Genomic DNA, 20,129 nt, shown 5'->3' with positions numbered 1-20,129 from the left:
CTTCAGGGTAAGATCTCATCCTTCATTTGGGGCAAGTAAAGGAATTCAGCTCTCTTGGAAAAAACTTAGACGAAAACTTCAGAGTGGAGGTATGGGTTTGCCGGATTTACAATTATATTCATGGGCCTATCAACTAAAAAACTGTAGGATGCTTTTGCAAACGCCAGATGACACATTAACCGGGAGTATGGTTAAAGCTATGCTAGTAGGTATAGCGGAAACTGGGTGTATGTACAAATTTGGGTCCCTCAAATTTTTAAAGAAAGTACGTTTGAAGACTCTGCGTGCGGCGGCCAAGCTTTGGTCGATTTGTTGAGGACGTTTCGGACTTTCTTACTATTAGTGACTGGGCCCCGGTGTGGGATTCCCCTGGTACTCCAGACTGTCTATTAGATGCTTTAGCTCGTCCTTTGGTTGAGGCGGGAGTCACGCATTGGAAATACATTATGCAGGCTGATGAATGTCACCCTTGGGAATACTGGAATGCTACTACTGGAGGTGCCCTTTCAAGGTTTAAATTTTACCAGATCTCCTTGTGGAGTAAGGCACAAAGCTGTCCCTCTCCGGTTGAACTCTCAATAGAAAATGACTTACAAATCGCCACACTGAGGAAAAAAGAAGTGGCTCTATGGTACAACTATTTCCTCTCTGCAGCAGATATTAAGATGAAGAAGCCAAATCAAGTCTGGGATAATTACTTGCTGAGCGAGGAGTTGGATGAGATATGGCAAGTATCTATAGACACTCTTTACCCACTAGTAAAATCTGCTGCACTCAGGAAGAACCACTTTTTTACAATCCACAGGTTATACTGGTCCCCTCTTAAGATTTCAAGAATAAAAGGTGGTGGAGAAGCAAGATGTCTTAGATGTGGCACTTTGAATGCGGATGACATCCACATATTTGCTTCCTGCCCCAGGCTCCGTGAATTTTGGGGAAGAGTGGGTAAGACCATCACCAGGGTGCTGGATCCTGCTGTGGAGGTATGTCCAACTTTAATACTATTCGGGGTAGCACCCAAAGTCGAGGGTCTACATACCCTAAAGGGAGCACAACAGAAGTTATTATTTTACTTGATACTCTTGGCTAGGGGAGAGATATGTAAGTTGTGGCGCCAGGAGTCTCCTCCTTTATGGAATGCTTGGTGGAACTCTGTTAAATACTTTAGAGCTTTAGACCAGAGAGTAAATGTACACAGAGAAAGACCGGATATTAGGTTATTCTGGAATCTGCTAGACCCTGTATTATCTGCTTAGATAGGATTTACTAAGGATCTGGTCTGATTCCAATGATTAAAACCTCTGGGTCAGCTCAGGTTGAGTATTTCGGGTGATCCCCGAAAAAGAAAATACCGGCTGAGACTGTAATCCACCAAGCTATTAGTAACAGAGGTGGATCAGGTCGAGAGGTTGCTATAGCCACGGAGGTCATATGAGGAATTTTTTTTTAAAAAGCTACAGATTATTGTAAGGAGCTGTCTAGTAGACTACACAGAGCTAGTGGGATCAACATCACACTCTTTCCAGGAAGCCGATTGTTGGGGGGTATCACTGAAACATTAAAACAAGCATTGGCATAGCCAATAGGTATCGCCTTTGGGACCTTATAAGTGTTTAGCCATGCAACAGTTGCATAACTAAATACTTATAAGGTCCCAAAAGCGAGACCTATTGGCTATGCCAAGCGGCCGCGAAAGTGATCGCGATCAAACATCAAAGCGGTCGTGCGGCCGAGAAAGTGAATGTAAATCGCGGTACAGCGCGGCGCGCGTGCCCGCGCACATGCACTTTAGCTCTAGGCTGGCCTGGTAGCACTTTTCTCAATAAGTCTCGCCAGACCAGCACATGCCTGGGTCAGGCGAGACCTAAAAATGCTAAATAAATTCCTGCAACTGGCGTTCGTATTGGCAAAAAGACATATAATCATTGGATGGCTGTTATCGCATGGGCCTAGTATAGATAGATGCAAGGTTTGGGGATTCTATGGAATGGGCACTGGCTGAAGAAGCACATCCCAAAATGTCTAGCAGAGATGAGAACGTTGTGGATGACTTAGAGCTATGGTCATCACAATAAACACATTACTGACCAACATAACGTTTGAGGAAGTAATCTCATCCCTGACCCCCATAATCCAATATAGAAGATTCATCTGGACTGTATGGGGTAAGGGGTGGATATTTCTGTTAAATAATGAGGTCTGGAATGCATTGTGGGGTTTTTACAGGGGCATTTAATAAGAATCTTGCTATTTTGATACTGTACTTTGAAATTTGAGAGAACTGCGAAATATATCTTGTATAGTTTGTCAATGTTCTAAAATCTTTCATTTGTACATAAAGAAAATCAAAAATAACGTATATTTTTAAACTTTACATTAAATTAGTAAGGGATCGAATTTTATTACTACAAGAGCACCATTTTAGGTGTTAAATTGAGATTCTTCTCTGTCTTCACCATCTATTTGTCTGTCTTACTTCAAAATCTTATATGGTCATTGTTCTATTAAAAGGTGTATTTTGCACCACACACAAAGTTTTGTCCGATCCAAAACATTATTACATAGCTAATCATTTTATATGTCTGAAATCTGATGGGGCCTGGGAGATAATATAATATATAATGGAAGCGGTAAAGATTTTGGCACTAAAAGACCCATGTTGCAATACCAGCTTCCTATCTTGAATGGATTGTGTGATCCCAGTCAAACCACTGAATTGCCTTCAGTTTCTGTCTACTTTCCAGTGATCACGATGTGCTAAAATTGATTATTCTATATCAAAGTTATAAAAAGATTGACAAGAGGAATGCTAAACTTAGTCACACTAGACACCAAAGCTACAAAAAACTGAGAGTCCTCAATTGTATGTACTTAGGCTTTCCTGTTTTCAGTTTCTATTTTTGGTAAATTCTGGTGTTTTTTTTCCCAGTGTTTTCAAGTGATTTCAATACCATAAAAAACTGTGGTTATCAGTGGTTACACATTTTTGCATCATTAAAAATGGCAGAAACAGTGTTTTTCCGGTGTTTATGGAATGTCTTGCTTTTATTATTGCTTGCTTTCTGCTCTGATAGCGCATGGTATATAGACAGTGTAAGTATAGTGTATATGAGGTCCAAATAGATGTTTGTAAATTAAATTTATCGTAGTACACCATACAATACTTCTTCAGTGAGTCTTTATGATTTTAAGAATTTTTGAACTGTAATTTTGAGATGTAATGTTTTGCACTACTTTGATCCAACTCTGCACATTTAAGCACTAGCACTTTCCCCCCCAAAGATAAATCTATTGTTCTTTGGACAAATCTTATACGCTATACCGTACCGTGTGACAACATGGGACACCATGACTTCTCTATTTTATCTTTTAATTTACTCTTAAAATTTCATTTAACGTATTCACATGAATTAATGATGTATTTGCATATGTACAAATATTCTTTTATGGTGAGATTTTTCACACCGAATAAATTATAGATTATTTGAATTTGAATTTGAGTCTTTGGTCATGTGCGCTCGCTCTTTCCTTCCCATGTAAACTTCTGTGAAAAGGACCTCTCAACATTGGCACTTCAGATGGGCAATGCCAAAACAGCCAGTACACAATTTGTTAACTTTGGCATAGCTTTCCATGCCAATACTGGTTCACTTAAGGATTGCGATTCTCAGGGCAGCTTCTGCAACATTTGTGCTGATCTGGGTGCTTATGCCCTCAGAGTTACTGAGCGGTACAAAAGGGGGTGGTGATGTACGGAGCATGAGAACCAATCAAACAGGGTATGCTCAGACGTGAGTCCCTTGCTCACTTTGCCACTGGATTCAAGCAAGCCTGGCTGAAGACGGCTGAAATGCCAGAAACCGGTCCTAGGAAGCTTGTTTCCGGTCCAGGGAAGGCATGGCTTGGCAGTTCGGGCTGGACTGTTCCCATGAGGCACAGGGTCAGACTGATTTGCATATGGCCATGTCTGAACTGGGGTGGCAGAGTGGGCTAAAGAACGGTGATGGATCAAACCCAGATCTGTTGACTGGGTGTGAGTGTTTGATTGGTTCTGATGCTCCGTCCATCACCACCCCCTTTTGTACCGCTTTGTTCGCCATAAGTTGGCAGGGTATGCTCAGACATGAGTCCCTTGCTCACTTCGCCACTGGATTCAAGCAAGCCTGGTTGAAGACGGCTGAAATGCCAGAAACCGGTCCTAGGAAGCTTGTTTCCGGTCCAGGAAAGGCATGGCTTGGCAGTTCGGGCTGGACTGTTCCCATGAGGCACAGGGTCAGACTGATTTGCATATGGCCATGTCTGAACTGGGGTGGCAGAGTGGGCTAAAGAACGGTGATGGATCAAACCCAGATCTGTTGACTGGGTGTGAGTGTTTGATTGGTTCTGATGCTCCGTCCATCACCACCCCCTTTTGTACCGCTTTGTTCGCCATAAGTTGGCAGGGTATGCTCAGACGTGAGTCCCTTGCTCACTTTGCCACTGGATTCAAGCAAGCCTGGCTGAAGACGGCTGAAATGCCAGAAACCGGTCCTAGGAAGCTTGTTTCCGGTCCAGGGAAGGCATGGCTTGGCAGTTCGGGCTGGACTGTTCCCATGAGGCACAGGGTCAGACTGATTTGCATATGGCCATGTCTGAACTGGGGTGGCAGAGTGGGCTAAAGGACGGTGATGGATCAAACCCAGATCTGTTGATTGGGTGTGAGTGTTTGATTGGTTCTGATGCTCCGTCCATCACCACCCCCTTTTGTACCGCTCAGAGTTATTGAAGCGGTCAAAAATGAAGCAGCACTTTTGAAACTATGGAGGAAATTCCGCTTTACAGAAGTGAACTAGAACTTGTACAGAGTACCACAGTGAGGTTTCATTGACTTCAAATGTCATGGTTGGCGAAGGGACATTTCTATGCATCATTGCAAGCCATTTCTCATAAATTGTAAAATAAAAGTTCCTGAATTGCTCTTCACTGTCGCTTTGCATACCAAGTTAACATGGGACATGTTGCAGTGCCAAAGTCACTAAAGGTGTCCCCAGTCTGCTCTCAAGGAGATGTTTCACATCTACACCAATTATGCTGAACACTTGGCAGGCAAGGGTGTTTTCAGATTCTAGTAATTTTATTATGTCCACTACAGCAGTTATGTTTTCCTGTAAAAATCTAAGAATGCAGTAGAGTGTACTTTTTTTCACATCACTATCAATATGTGACCAATGCTCCTCACAGTTCTTGCCTTTGGTATCACGACTCAGCAACAATTCTGTAAAACGTTGCCACAAGGTTAATATAGCATTCATAGCCCCTTGGACTGAGAACCATCAGCTAAGGGACACAGTTGGGATGACTCTTTCTTTGATGCCACACAAAGCACGAAATGATAAATATTTGCGTTTTAGTTCCTGTGCTTAAGAAAACAGTGCACCAGAATGGACTAAAAAGTCAATAGCATTCCTCATTAACTCTGACGATTGTAAAGATGCTATCTGATAGAGACTACTAGCCGCAGATTCCTTAACATAGAATTATCCCCAGGTGTGAGACTACATCCTTAAAATCTTTGCCACAGCACCTCTGCGCGCCGGGGGGTGGTCCCACTTGACCCCGCCCTGACATCGGCCGCGGACGTGACGTCAGCGAGGTCACATAAGTTGAACCCCGGCGCGCTGACTTCAGTTTCCTTCTTTTCCGTGTGCAACGCGGATCCGGAGTGTGCTCCTCGGCCTGTTTTCGGGCCTCTTAGCGCTTTAGTTGGGAACAGTGTACCATGCCTTCGGTCTTCAAGACTTGCGCTTCGTGTACACATCAGATGTCGCCGATGAACCCTCACACTATTTGCATATGATGCTTGGGCGAGCACCATGACTCTACGGACTGCGAGGCTTGCCAGCATCTTAAACCAAAGTCCCGGCGGGAGCGCCGGATGAAGTTGCTGTCGGCCCGCTTGTCCAGGTCAGTGGCGTAACAACTAATTATTAATTAATTAAACACAAATTACAAATTCTTGCTGTTGATATTTCTCACTCACAATATTTAGGACTTGATATTTCTGTAGGTCGACATTTCCAACTATTTTGTCTGCACACCATGCAGAGAGCAGACCTGCCCTTTTTCTCTGAAGTTATATTGTGCAGTTCTGCTCTCTCCACGTGTCGCGATACAGCACAAGAACTTTACTTGATGCACTTTATTGTGACATTTCTTTATTAAACTGGCCCTAGTTTCTGTTCACTGTACTTGCACTGCTCTCATGAATGTATATTATACTAATTCAATTTTTAGGCTTCAGTTGCAAATTCTTCACATTTACAGACCATTTTGAAAGTGAACATTTTATATTTAGCTTTTTTATGTATATATACTTTATTAATCTTCTATAAAAAATTGATTTCTTAAAAACTCACATACCTCCATGGGTCCCGGGTTAAGAAATACTTTGCTAGACAGTTCTAATGTAAAGGTGAGAGCAGCATCTCTGCATATGGTATTGTTTCTTTTGCCTTACACAAGAGCTGCATAGGGATTCCCCTACTGCTGCAGTAGTGCTGGTTATACCCTACGCAGTGCTCCACTGTTAAGGCAAGAGCAACAGTACTGCAGACAGTATTGCCTCCCTCACTGTCTGTCTCCTGATCCCATCCCAGGCACCTGAAAGCTAAATCCACAATCTTGTTCTGCTGCAGATCACATGCATGGACTGCAGTGTCCCATTTTTCTTTTTCTTGTGAACACTGCAGTGCATTAAATGAAAGAGTACTTTCCTGTCGATACAGACTTCTTTGCCCCAGAAAATTCAGAATCCCCCCAGTGGCTGTCATCATGGAACTGACTGCACAATGCCAACCATCATGGATTAAACTGATTACTTTTATGGCTTAGGGAGAGGAGACTAGCTGGTGACTTGATTTTGGCACCATGGTTCCCCACTACCCTCAGGCGCCCTGTCCACATGTTACAGCTATTAGTGCAGCTGCGGCAGACTGCCTCTTGAAGCAGACTCCTTTGCCAGTTGATGCTTGCCGGTCCAAGATGCGGACTTGTGTAAAGAGCAAATAATTTAGCACTCCGAATGACTTAATCTCCAAACACTGAATGGCAGTCCTATTGGATGATCCAAAATGAGCATGATGCTTCCAGTAGATACCAGCTGGAGGAGCCTGATGCAAAACCGCTCTCTATGTACTATATTTTCGTAGCATGTGTTCCTTTGTGACTTGAAAGTTTTGTTCAAACAAAAACAACTTGCAAATATCCAAGCCCAACATGCAATGGCAGGAGTATGCAGAGCATGTCCAGCAACACATGCAATGAACGGAAAATGTTACCCTGTAAGAACCTGTTTGTAGCGTGTAGTGATGTAGATTCACATCTGCCCGCCTTTCTCCCTTGAAGCATGTGGGTCTGATCACAGAGATCTTCCTTTACTGAATACTTTCTTTTTTTGTGATCCTAATTTGCACCATACTGTATTTCTTCACAATTACACACTACTCTCACTCGCTATGTGGTAAACACTCAAACATGGAGTTTGGTGCCATGGGCATTGCCAACTTATGGAGGAGTCACCATATACCTCGTGACTTGGCAGACTTTTTTGAAGAAAAACAACTTGCAAACATCCAGACCCAACATTAACTGGCAGGAGTATGCAGAGCATGTGAATCTGCAGGACTACACGCTACGAACAGATGCTTACATGGTAAGTACCATTTTCTTTTTTGTTTGTTACAGGAACTCTCACAGACTTCTATAAGTGTCTTTATGCCAGGTCTACAAACAATTTATTATTTGAGTTCAAACTATCTGCTAAATAATTAGATTAGTGTAATTTTTTATAAAACATTGTGCCCATTGAGCCTATTAAATTAAGAAAATCAGCAATAATACCTCCAACATTAGAAAACTATTACATCTGGTCTCTGCAGTAATAGTGACCAGTTGAGTTTTGGCAGTGGATATAACTAATTCTACAAACTATGAAACACTTCAGCAGTCCTGTTTTGGTCTCTTGGTCCTATAAACCACCTGGATTATGTTTATACAGCAAACTGTTTCTGTTGTATAAACGGAATTACAGCAAAAGTATTAGGTCTGTTTCCGGAGCAAAATACTATCAAAATTGTCTAGAGTGAGTTTGTTTTTGTTTTATAAATTATGCCTTTCACTGGTAGTTTAAAAGAGAAATTCTCCATATCTTGCAGCAGGTCTCAGCCGTAGAGTATGACACTCTTTCATGACATCAAGGAGAGAGACTCTGTTTTGGGTCACATTTTACTTTTTCTCCTGCCCTTTCTGGAGGTTCACAGAGACTTGCCATCATTTCTATTTAGATTGAATCCCAACTGCAAATGCATCCAGACCTGAACCACTCTTACAACACGTATCTCTTTTCCACATGGAGTGTTGCACTCTCCAGAACTACCCACCTCATCACCTCATTTCACAAGTGTGTAGTGTCCAGAACTCTGGCTGACTTCCAGTTCATCCCAATTCCACCTTTAAAGTATGGTCTATTAATTCAGAGCTAACCTTTGTCTCTCTTAGACCAGGGCATAAAACCGAATAGACATGTTTCAGCTTTCCCCCATCCTAACGTCTATGTCACCTCTGAGAGAATATCTGTCACTTTTTCCAAATATTCTGTTACATCTGGTCAGTGCCATAACGCGTGGTAAAATCCTATTCCCTATCACTACATATCAGGCAGACAATTGATACTCTACCCACCTTTTTTAAGGTCCAGATAGGTTCAATGCTTAATTTTGAATTGCAACAATGTGAACCTGACATTTCAGGACACATTTTGAGGTGAACAAATATTAATGTGCAGTCTGCTTCCCCAGCTCTCTGGCTTTCTTCCTAGACCATTCCTCACTGAAGTCCTCAAATCGCCATTTAGACATTTGTAGGAGTGACAAATAATGTTGCATCAGCAGATGCCTTTCCTCTTCCAGCGTGAACATAGCTGTAAAACTCTGTCTGTGGATATTGAAGCCTCAGCCTTTCCATGTCCATTTAATTTCCCTAATTATCTTCCCATACATTCAGAACTGTCCTGTGTGAATGTCATTACCCTGTACAAGATAAGGGGACCGTCTGAGTATTCCAGTTTCATATAATCCTCCTATCGCTCCCGCTCCCTCTTTGTTTCATGGAGGTGCTTGTCCTAGGTCCATTTAAACTGGGTAGACTATCGATCAGGACACTGGGAGTGTAGGCTACTTATAAACACATTTTCCTTAAGCTCCCACTCCAACAATATCTAGCTGATCTCATAAATCAGGGTAGCTTTCATATTTTGCTCTTTGCATTAACAAACGATCCAGCAAGTTCACAGTTGCAAAGGCTCGCTTTCACCGTTTCAGTATCCTGTGATGATGGGCCATTAATCATCCAGCCAAGACTGCGCCTGCTCCCCAGAAGGACCCCAAGAAAGCACTATTAAAGCTGCCCTGGAATGATGGGAAGAAGCATGAGAGGAGCAGGAAGGAGAGGTATGCCACATTACAAAGTGATGAAGCAAATGCACCCGGACACCATAAACCCACTGAAGCTCTACTGTAATATAGTAAAGCTCACCATCTGGAGCTTCCAACCCTTGCTTCCAGTGGAGGGAGTCGGAGTATACGTCGGGGTATTCTATGCTTATTGGAGCTCCAGAATGAATCAAGCAGAATAAAGTCCTTAAACAGTGAAATGGGCAGAATCAGAGGCAAGTGGGCAAAATACTTTAGCAAAAGAAACATTGCTTTTGCCGATGCTATTCTTTCCTTAACCAATAAGCGCAAAGACTCCTAGAATCCAACACAACTTCTGACAGATGCATTTGTCTTCTTAATATTACCAGTTATGTGTCAGCACCAGTAAGTAACTTTGTATCTTATATCCAAAAATGCAGACCTGAATATCTAAAACAGGCACACACTTCATACTTAACATGTTCACTGCATCACCAAATTCTGATAATATTCCAGGCTGTTTGTACACAGAACCCAGGACTCTGAGCTTACTTCGGCCACATTGAATTTGAATCAATGCAACATGGTCTCCTTTTCTTGATTAGATAAGACAATTGTGATAATTCTTTCGACAAATCCGGAGCCAACATAGTGATCATGACCCCCGCTGAGAGATACATTACTTCATTTGAGCCCTATGTCCGGCACTACGCACTTCACTTTTCAATTATTCTTAGTTGATAATACTGTGATTCTTCTTTGAAAATGAAATAATGATCCTTTGTAAAAGTTGTGCATTGAACAATCTTATGCGAAAAATGTATATTTTTTTTATAAATTTCTTTTTAGGATTGTGTCCTCGTTTTTTTTAGGTATCCGTCTCCTCGCTATTGTTCACATAAAATATATCTTTTTAAACTAAAAGTTTATTTTCATTGAATGGAACCTGTAAATCTCAGGCTGATATATGGTAGTGAGCATTGGTAGAATTCACCATAAAGCAGCATGTTTAACATATAGGTTTCTAAAAAATAATAGTGTTTAAGAATAATCTTGTTACTGTGTGGAAATATTTATGTTACTCTTAAAGGATTCAGAGAAAGGTATCGTAATGGAAAAATATTACTAGAAGACAACTTAAAGTACTCTGTTGTCCAGAAATGTAAGTCGCTTCCAGTTCCTGAGTACACAGATTAATGTGAAACTTTTTAGCATGGTGGATAAGATGAAATAAACCATGCATAACCTCATATGTTGCACCTTGTTTCTAGAATGAAATTCGCAAACTGGCTTACATGAAGCATCGCAAGATGGTGGATGCCTTCAACATTCTAAAGGTCAAAGAGAGCCAAGAGTTTGTAATTAAGCATGCACATTGGAACCGGCTGGTGAAATTAGTTGCTCCAGATATCAGCAATTCTCACAGAGAGCTTCTGTTGAGGGTCTCTGATGATGAGCAGAAGGGTTACATCGGTGAGTGGTGTTAACACATTGAGACAGTTATGTCCTTCACTTTGCTATGGATTGGGCTATGGGTAATGTTGACTAGATGTTTCAGTTGATGGCATCTCGCTGTGTTTATTAAAATATTGTTTTTTTAATGCAGACATGAAATCTTTTGTACGGCTTGCTGATCTTCTTAATATAAAAGTTATAACCATGAAATCGCGAATGCATCCCTTGGAACGCTGGATGCCTTATTTATACAAGTCTCGAATCAGTCTGCTAATAAGGCGCATGGTAAAGCACAAGTAAGTTGAATTAGGATTTTCATTGGATCAAATATTTAATTTCAATTTATTGTTTCATGATATTCCATAAACTCTTGCGATTGCGCCACATACAGCTACCCCCATCAGACGTAATGCAGTGACATCAACAGCCTTTTATCCAACTTTGTGGAACAATACACCACAGCTTGATACTCCATTCCCACCCCTTCTCACCACAATAAAAAAACATAGCATTAGCACAAAAAATGTAATATTTGTTACCATGGTTTTTAACATATGGCTTTATTTTCCTTAATGTTTCTCTTATTTTATTTGGAAACTCAAATTTTGTTCAGTGCTGTATTGAAAATGTGTCTGGTCGAATGCATTCCCAGTTTATCTTCTACCTACATTTAGATAGCTTGATATATAATGATATTTGTGTACAGGCGCACATACCTCTGGATAAAGGTGTACATTTCAGTTTTTGTAATCACAAAATGTGAATGTATGCTCATACGTGATACTTCATCTGTATGGTGTGATGAACTGTATAGACAAGGAGTGAGTTGGGAGCATTTCAGGACAGGGAGGTCTGCTTCAGTGGGACAACAGCCACAGCCTGGGCATTTTTGGGCATTCAGAAAGGTTCTTGCCCTGAATACTGTCAGAGATTTAATCCAGTCAGGGCAGAGTAAATCTTAAACCAGAGAATGAATCGGGATGAAAAGAACAAAATTGATGCGGGTTTTTCCATGGGATAAAAAATATCTTTCTGATGGAGAACAAAAGGTAGTTAATAAAAGTGGACTTCGGGGCACAGTTAAACATCTGCTAATGTACTCTTACCACATGTATTGTTTTGAAAATATTTGGGTTGGTGTAATTTGGAATTCCCAGAACTACTCCTGGGGGTCCTTGGCAGTCACAGCTTTCCAGGATTGCCTTGTGAATTAAAAAAAATGTGATATATACTCTTAGTTCAGTCATAACGTTACATGAGAACATTTCAGATTTGTTTCTGTTTTTGGAGACTCTGTGCAGAATGTCTAGAGGAAGACACTGTGTGCAATATTCTCCTCAAAATGTGGACAAAGTGCTTGAAAATGTGTACTGTTACAAACCAAGAAAACGAAATAAAGAGTATTTAAAAACACTTTATGAAATGTTACCACCGATTTACCGCATGCAGATGTAGTTTAGTGACATCACTTTTTATGATACATTGAGCAGGAACAGTCACGGGTCTCTCCCACTCTGCTGTTTGAGAAACTGAGTGAGCTTTAACAACACACTCCCTCCCCTGTTTTCCTCCAGATTTAGATGTTGGTAAGCAGTTTGATATTAATGTGCCCTTTTGAGACTTATATGGTGCCCTAGAGAGCATCTCTAGTCGTTGCTACCACTTGTTTCCCATGAGGCGATGTGCACCATCTACCTGCATGAGAAAGGGACCTCCGCCAGGCTCAGAGTGATGTTTTCTGCATTTAGATGTCTCACCCTCGGATACCACCAACAGTCCACCGCAAATACCTAATAATGTCCTAGTGCCCACTCTTGCAGAGGTTCAAGCAACCATCACTTAAGCTAGCAGCAGCACCATCCTCTCACCATAAGTTTCCCGCAGACAACTTTGTCTCCTCAGTGCTAAGTCTCTGATGCTCTGGTGTCAGGGAGGTACTAGCAGCACGGGTTACCTGCACTTTGGTTTGGAGCGTCATTTCTCTTCTCCCAGCCTGTCATAGTTCTTGGTTTTAACAATCACTTCACAACAGTATTTAATTGCTGCTCGCCCATTAAACTGAAAATCTGTGAATATTTCTACAGAAGTAAATTTTTGTCCCTTCTAGTTACGCAAATACATTTTTAGAAACAGTACTTGTGTGTAAGACTTTAGGTTTGGATACCTGATGGGAAAATGATGTGGCTGCTCTCATCTGAAAGAAATCTTCACTTCTTTTTTAAGTTTGAAAAAGTGCAAAGTTTATTGAAAAATGAAAGGAAAGGGGAAAGGAAGAGGGAAGGGGAGAAATGGTATTGGTACAGACAAATTACATTCCTAGGAATCCAGGATTAACACAGCTAAGAAAGCAAAAAGCAATACTTAACAAAGAAAGCAAGAAAATAACAGCGTAGGTCTGGCAATATATCATAAAGTTGAGCAAAATACATTGAATATAACATTATGAACATTATTAAGCATAAGAACAAATAGGAATGTCAAGGGGGTTTCGACACCTCTTGGTCAGAGACATTACGTGCAAAAGAAAGCTTAGCATTACAATCAATAAAGTCGATAACTGGTGACCATAAGAGTGATCGTTTAGGGGCAAGGGAGATTGGGAAAACATAAACAGTATCCAATCTATGGTTATAGCACACAAAGTACCACCAAGCCTGAAAGGATAATTCAGACAGAGTCTTCCAATGTTTGGTAACTTGTTGAAAAGCCGTGCCTAACAGTAAATCCAAAATGCGTAAGGGTAGGGAACAGCCCAGCCAATCTTCAGAGATGGAGCCCAAAAAAATATTGGCAAAAGAGAAGGGCGCTGGGTGATGAAAGATTTGGGTGATTTGTTTCCAAACCTTCTTCCCAAAAAGTTGGACAAAAGGGAAAAAAAAGCGAATGTTTTAGATCTGCTTTTGGAGAGGAACAGGACCAACAGGTATCAGGGGATACAACATTAATTTTAGGTAAAAATGAGGGGGAGAAGAGCAGTCTATTATAAATGAAAAAAGTGTCTGCGTGGTATTGGCGGCTCTAGATGTCTGCTTGATTTTAAGCCAGATATTATTCCAAATTGAGATGGGCCAGGAGATTTGAAGGTGTCGCTCCCAATCCAGTTCAATCTTGGTTTTGTCCCTGATGAAAGGCAATGTACGTAAATGCTTGTAAACTGCAGAGGTTTTAGGGCCAGAACTCAAAAACATGAGAGAGTTAGTAGAGAAAGGTAAGGTAATGGGGGAGTTACCTCAGGGACCACGGCTTGAACAGCTGAGATCAAAGCTAATCGCAACAGGAGATATTTATAGGAAAAAGAGGAGGGGAGACTAAACTCAAACTGAGCTTGAGAGAAAGACAAAACGCATTATTTTGATAAAGTTGGTAAACCCACAGAAGACCTTTCTGCCTCCATAACTTCCAATATATGGGCTTCCCATTAATCAAAATATCACGATTGTGCCAGATGGAGGACTGAAGAAGTGAGTTGAGAGTGGAGGAGGTATCTAGTGAAAATGGGTCAAGCAGTTTGTGTGTGTGCTTAATAATGGGTGTAGACAATTTCTGAGGTTTATGGGAGAAAGAGAGATATTCTGAAAAGGAGAAAGGAGTCAGAAAAGATTGTTCAAATAAAACCCAAAGAGGGAGGAGCCTAGCGCGCATCCAAGATGGTCGCGTGAGCACAGGGCTCCCCGGACCCTCGCTGCTCCTCGGAATTTATCCTGACTTTATCCTGACTTGGCTGATGGAATCTGGAAGGCGAATTCTGGCTGAACGTTGACCTTCTTTCAGAAATCGAATCGGACCTGGGAATCCTGATCTAAGGTGGTTTGAACTTTCGAGGCCCAATCGATGGCTGTGCCCGGTGCGAGGGTGAACTGTGGAGCCGGAGCGTAATTGAACAACAGCGGCAGCGGATCTGTGCCAGTGGCCGCTCCATTACTTTCGGTTTCACTTTTGGATCCCTGAGGGGCTGGAAATCGTAACTGTTTGGAGCGGCTGGGTGTATATCTCTGCTGGATGCCCTTGTCTCCGCCTGCCACCAGTGTGCCCGTGGACTTTGGTTTCCTCGCCCGGCCGCATCGCGGTCTCTGGTGCGGCTCCTGACTGAGTTGCCGGTGCCCCCTTGACGCTTGGCCGGTGGTCCCCGCTGGTGAGCGTGGTTCTCATGGGTGGCAGGGGGGACCCCGAGGGGCGTAAGACTAAGACATCCCTCCGCGGGGGACCGGTCCAGACGAACAACATGGATCGCTATACTCAAGGAAGAGGGTCCCCTGGAGCGGCCGGTGCCCCCCCGGACGACGCTGGTGGTGGCCCGTCGGTTTCTAAGGATCTGTCCCTGCAGGACATTATGGGCGCCATTAACGGCATCAAGGAGACCATTGCTACGCAATACGAGGCCTTGGCCCGTAAAATCGACACGGTGGCTATTGATGTCGCACTGATTCGGGCGGATCTCTCTAAGACCAACGAGAGGGTTCAATCGCTTGACGTGCGGACGTCCACCCTGGTTGCGGATGTGTCGGACCAGCGGGCCACTCTCGGCGACCTCAAGTCGGCCAACGATCTGATGGCCCGGCGGCTGCAGGACTTTGAGGGACGGGCCCGCCGCAATAACATCCGCGTCATAGGCGTCCCGGAGACCTCCGACAACCACCCGGTGGATCTCATGGTGGAGGAGCTCATCCTCAAGCAGCTTGCCCCCGCTGGCCTGAGTAAGTTCTTTGCCGTGGAGCGGGCCCATCGAGTTCCGGGCGGTCGGCCGCGGCCGGGGGCCCCCCCGAGGCCTATTGTTGCCAAACTTTTCTACTACAGAGATAGAGATGTGATTTTGCATGCCTCGCGGGCCCATGGCCCGGTCCGCCATGAGAATGCGTCTATTAACTTTTTCCCGGACTTCACCCAACTTGTCCAGAAACAGAGGATGGGCTTCCAGGGGGTAAAGCGTCGCCTCCGCGACCTGGGTTTCAAGTACTCCATGCTTTTTCCTGCTAGGCTCCGAGTGGAACACGACGATCGGACTACCTTTTTTGACTCTCCCGCGACTGTGAGTGACTGGCTTGACTCGCTGCCGGGCCGCGGGGACCGGCCTGGGCCCTTTGCTGGTACCGAGGGTGGCGGGTCTCCCTCGGAGTGACTTTGGTCCTTGACTTTGCCATTTTGTACTGTTCGGCTGGGTTCAACTTCTTTTTTGTATTTTGTTTCATTATGATCTATGTGGGGGGCGGTCGGGGACGGGTCCCTCTCCTCCTCCGGGGTCTTTCCGTAGAATGGGGTTTATGGGGCGACAGGCACACTGCAAGTTGGGGTGGTTTTTTGGGTCGCAGGGGTGCAGGGTGGGGGGAGTTGGAAGTGGGGGGGGGTTGGGGGGTTTTGATTTGTGTGTTTTGTTTTTAATGCGAGGTCTTTGTTCTGTTCCAGTGTTGGGCGTTGCGCTATCTGCTGAGGGACCCTTGATCTATTGGAGGGGATGGGGGGGGACGGGTTGAGGTTGATGTCATGGAACGTCAATGGATTGGGGGACCGTATCAAACGGGGTGTTGTGCTGCAATATTTGCGACGTATGTCTCCTGATGTGTTTTTACAGGAGACGCACCTGGTGGGTAACGTTTGTCATGCCATGAACAGGGGGGGTTACCGACTCGTTGCCCATTCTGGTTTCACCACTGGCTCTAGAGGGGAAGGCATTCTCCTGCGTTCTTCACTTCTGCTGGAGATCACCAGGGTGTCCCGGACGATAGAGGGCGCTATGTGGCTTTGACTGGGCGGTGGGAGGGGCAGTCCCTTTCCTTGGTCTCTGTCTATGTTCCCCCGGGCCTACAGAACTCCACCTTTTCAGACTTGGGTCGAATGCTGCTTGAGCTTCCTGACAGTCTTCTGCTTATGGGTGGGGATTTCAATTCGGTAGTCTCGGGCGACCGGGATCGCCACCCGCCCAGGGCCCTCCCTGCTGCCCAGGCGTGGCTTGGCGGATTCTTGGAGACCTTCGGTCTGGTAGATTGCTGGAGGTTAATGCATCCTACACAGTGTCAGTACACCTTTCACTCTGGGGCTCATGGGAGTCTCTCCAGATTGGATTACTTTCTTATGCCCACGGCCCAGACTGCCCGGATTCGAGAGGTTAAGCACCTGGCCCGGGGTATTTCTGATCATTCCCCACTGTGGTTGCTTTTTGACACTGGGATGCGGTCTGCTGGGCGGATCGCTCCTATTAACCCTTGGTACCTGCGGAACCCCACGATCCGCGATAGCCTGGTCAAGTCGATTGACCAATACTTCCATGAGAATGATGGGTCGGTGTTGTCCGCAGTGTCCCTGTGGGAAGCTTTTAAGGCAGTACTCCGTGGGCAGGCCCTATCCCAGATAGTGGCGGCGAAGAAGGTTAAGATGGAGGCGGTGGTGAAGCTGGAGACCGACATCTTGGGGTTGGAGGCGGCCTTGGAGACGGGTGTCACTCCGGATGGGCTACATGCCCTCAGCCTGAAGCAGTTCGAGTACAAGTCCCTTGTCACTGACGCTGCCAAGACCATGTATAGGGAGCAGCAGGGTAGGTTGTATGATGCCGGGGACAAGGCTGGTAAATTGATTGCTTGGCTGGATAGGAAGGAGAGAGTGAATCGTGTGGTCCCAGAGCTCCGGGTTGCGGATGGAGTGTGTGTGACTGAGCCTGGCGAGATTGTGGAGTGTTTTGCTGACCACCTCCGGGCGGTGTATTCCCCGGTGTCTGATAGAGATGAAGACGACTCTCGTCTTCTACTACGGGATATTGCCCTGCCCGGCTTATCCGTCGAGGACCGTGAGCAGTTGGATGCCCCCTTGTCCGTCGATGAGATTGCTACTGCGATTAGCTCCCTTCGCTCGGGCAAAGCCATGGGCCCCAATGGCCTGCCGATCGAACTATATAAACTACGCCCGGATAAAATCGCGCCTTTCCTTCGTCGTATGTTTCAGGAGTCGATCGAGAGGGGTTCCCTTCCCGCCGACCAGCGTCTGGCGACTATAGTCGTGATTCCCAAGGAGGGTAAACCACGTGACCGCTGTGCTTCGTATAGGCCTATCTCCCTCTTAAACGCAGAACCCAAAATCCTTGCTAAAGTCCTTGCCAACCGCTTGCTGAGCGTTATCTGTGATCTGATTCATCCGGATCAATGCGGCTTCATCCCCCACCGTAATACCGGTCTTAATCTGCTGCGTCTGCACGGCGTCCTAGCTAGGGCGGAGTACTTTTCTGAACCAGCCGTATTGGTTTCCTTAGACGCCACGATGGCCTTTGATACCATTGAGTGGCCATTCCTCTGGGCTGTCTTGGAGAAGTTTGGCTTTGGGGAGGGATTTATTAGCTGGGTGAAGCTTCTTTATGCCGGACCAATGGCTCAGGTGGTTGTCAATGGGCGGGCTTCTCAGCCTTTTGCTCTCGGGAGGGGCACTAGGCAGGGGTGCCCGTTGTCCCCTCTGCTTTTTGCTCTTGCCTTGGAACCGCTCGCCGCCTGGCTCCGCTGGGAGCCCTCGATCAGAGGGATCCGGTGGGCCCCGGGCTTCGAGGATCGGGTCTCGCTGTACGCGGATGATATTCTTTTGTACCTCACCTCGCCGCGACAGTCGCTTAATGTTCTCTTTGATGTCCTTACTTCCTTTGGGAGAAACTCGGGTTTGATAATTAACTGTTCCAAATCTTGCGTGTACCCTATCTCTGGTGGCCCTCCCCTTTTGCCGCCTCTACTTCCTATCCAAACGTCTTCATTCGGCTTTAAGTACCTGGGGGTATATGTTTCGTTGGACCCGGCGGTCCGCTATGAGCAGAACCTCCTGTCTCCACTCCGACGTTTGAGGGTGGATACGGCTCGGTGGTGTAAGTTGCCCCTGTCTCCGCTTGGTCGCGCGGCCCTGTTTAAAATGATGTCCCTTCACAGATTTCTTTACGCACTTCAGAACTCCTTTGATGTCATTCCGGTGGCCTACTTTCGGGAGGTGGAGAGTCTGCAGAGGAGACTGGTTTGGGACGGGCGGGCGCGTATCGCTCTGGCAAAGCTTACTCTCCCCTGGTATGACGGGGGCATCGCGCTTCCTGACATTAGACGGTACTATTGGGCCTCCCAACTGTCGGCAATTAACCATGCCACGTATGCTCCTGGTCTGAACCCGGCGTATGAGATGGATAAATTCCTGCTTCCCGGCGGCAATTATAACAGAGCGCTTTACTCCCGATCGGCTGGTAGGACCCTCACGGGCCCTACTAGGATCGCGGTACGGGTGTGGAAGGCGGCGAATGTAGCGATGGGCTGGGGTGAGCGTTTAACGTGTGCTACTCCCTTGTTCGCCTCAGACCGCCTGGGGAGCCTCTGGACGACGAAAGGCTTTGAGCACTGGGACACGATCGGCATTAGCAGAGTGGGGGATCTGTGGGTTAAAGGCGCGGTCAAGACCTTTGCGGCGCTCCGGAGCGAGTATGAGCTTAGTGAGAGGGAGTTTTTCCGCTACGCTCAGGTTCGGCATGCCCTGCTCTCGGTGTTTGGGGAAGGGACCACGGTCCCTGTTTCTTCGCCCCTCGAGGACCGCATGCTCGACGGTCACGTTCCCGATAGTACTATCTCTTTGATCTATAAAAAAATTGATAAATAATCGGGCTGACCTCTTGGTGCGTCTACGGGAGGCATGGACGGGGGATGGGGTTGAGTTGGACGACGAGGACTGGCAGTCCGCGCTGTCATCTCCTAAGGAGGTTGCCATCCCGGCCCGTCTCCGTTTGGTCCAGCTTAAGATTCTCCATCGCGTTTACGTGACGGGTCCCCGATTGGTCTCGATGGGGTTTTCTGAGGACGGGCTCTGTAAGCGTGGCTGTGGGCTCAGTGCCACCTTTCTCCACATCCTGTGGGAGTGCCGCGAGGTGGTGGAATACTGGCGTCAGGTGCATGAGGTTATGAGGTGAGTCACCGGGGTCACGCTGTTGCCGGAGGTGCGTCGCTGTGTCCTGAATGTGTGGGAGCCCAATGACTATAACGCGGCCCAGACTCGATGGGCGGCCCTGGGGAATATGATAGCAAAGAGGGACATAGCGCAGCTTTGGGGTTCGCAGCTGCCCCCCACCGTGTCTGTCTGGAAGGAGAACATGGACTGGTGCATGTTCAGGGAAAAGACTGTGTATGTGGCTCGTGGTAAACCCGGGGCTTGGAGTAGAATTTGGGGTCAGTGGAATGTGTATCGTGGAAGTATTTGTGCTCCCCCCCTGGTGGGAACGTCTGAGCTGGC

The 20,129-nt window shown here is 45.6% G+C and overlaps 1 protein-coding gene across 1 annotated transcript in view; it reads left to right on the top strand.

Annotated features, from left to right (window-relative positions):
- LOC146820941 (two pore calcium channel protein 1-like) overlaps positions 1-20,129 on the top strand; it is a 653,069-nt gene that overhangs the window by 346,004 nt on the left and 286,936 nt on the right. Inside the window, exons 9-10 of the mRNA XM_085609765.1 lie at positions 10,721-10,922; positions 11,056-11,200. Of these exons, the coding sequence (XP_085465891.1) occupies positions 10,721-10,922; positions 11,056-11,200 (347 nt within the window). The remainder of the gene's footprint in view (positions 1-10,720; positions 10,923-11,055; positions 11,201-20,129) is intronic.

This window comes from Triturus cristatus, chromosome 6, assembly GCF_964204655.1.
Source record: "Triturus cristatus chromosome 6, aTriCri1.1, whole genome shotgun sequence".
Taxonomy (NCBI): domain Eukaryota; kingdom Metazoa; phylum Chordata; class Amphibia; order Caudata; family Salamandridae; genus Triturus; species Triturus cristatus.
This window is presented reverse-complemented; position numbering and strand designations above follow the sequence as displayed.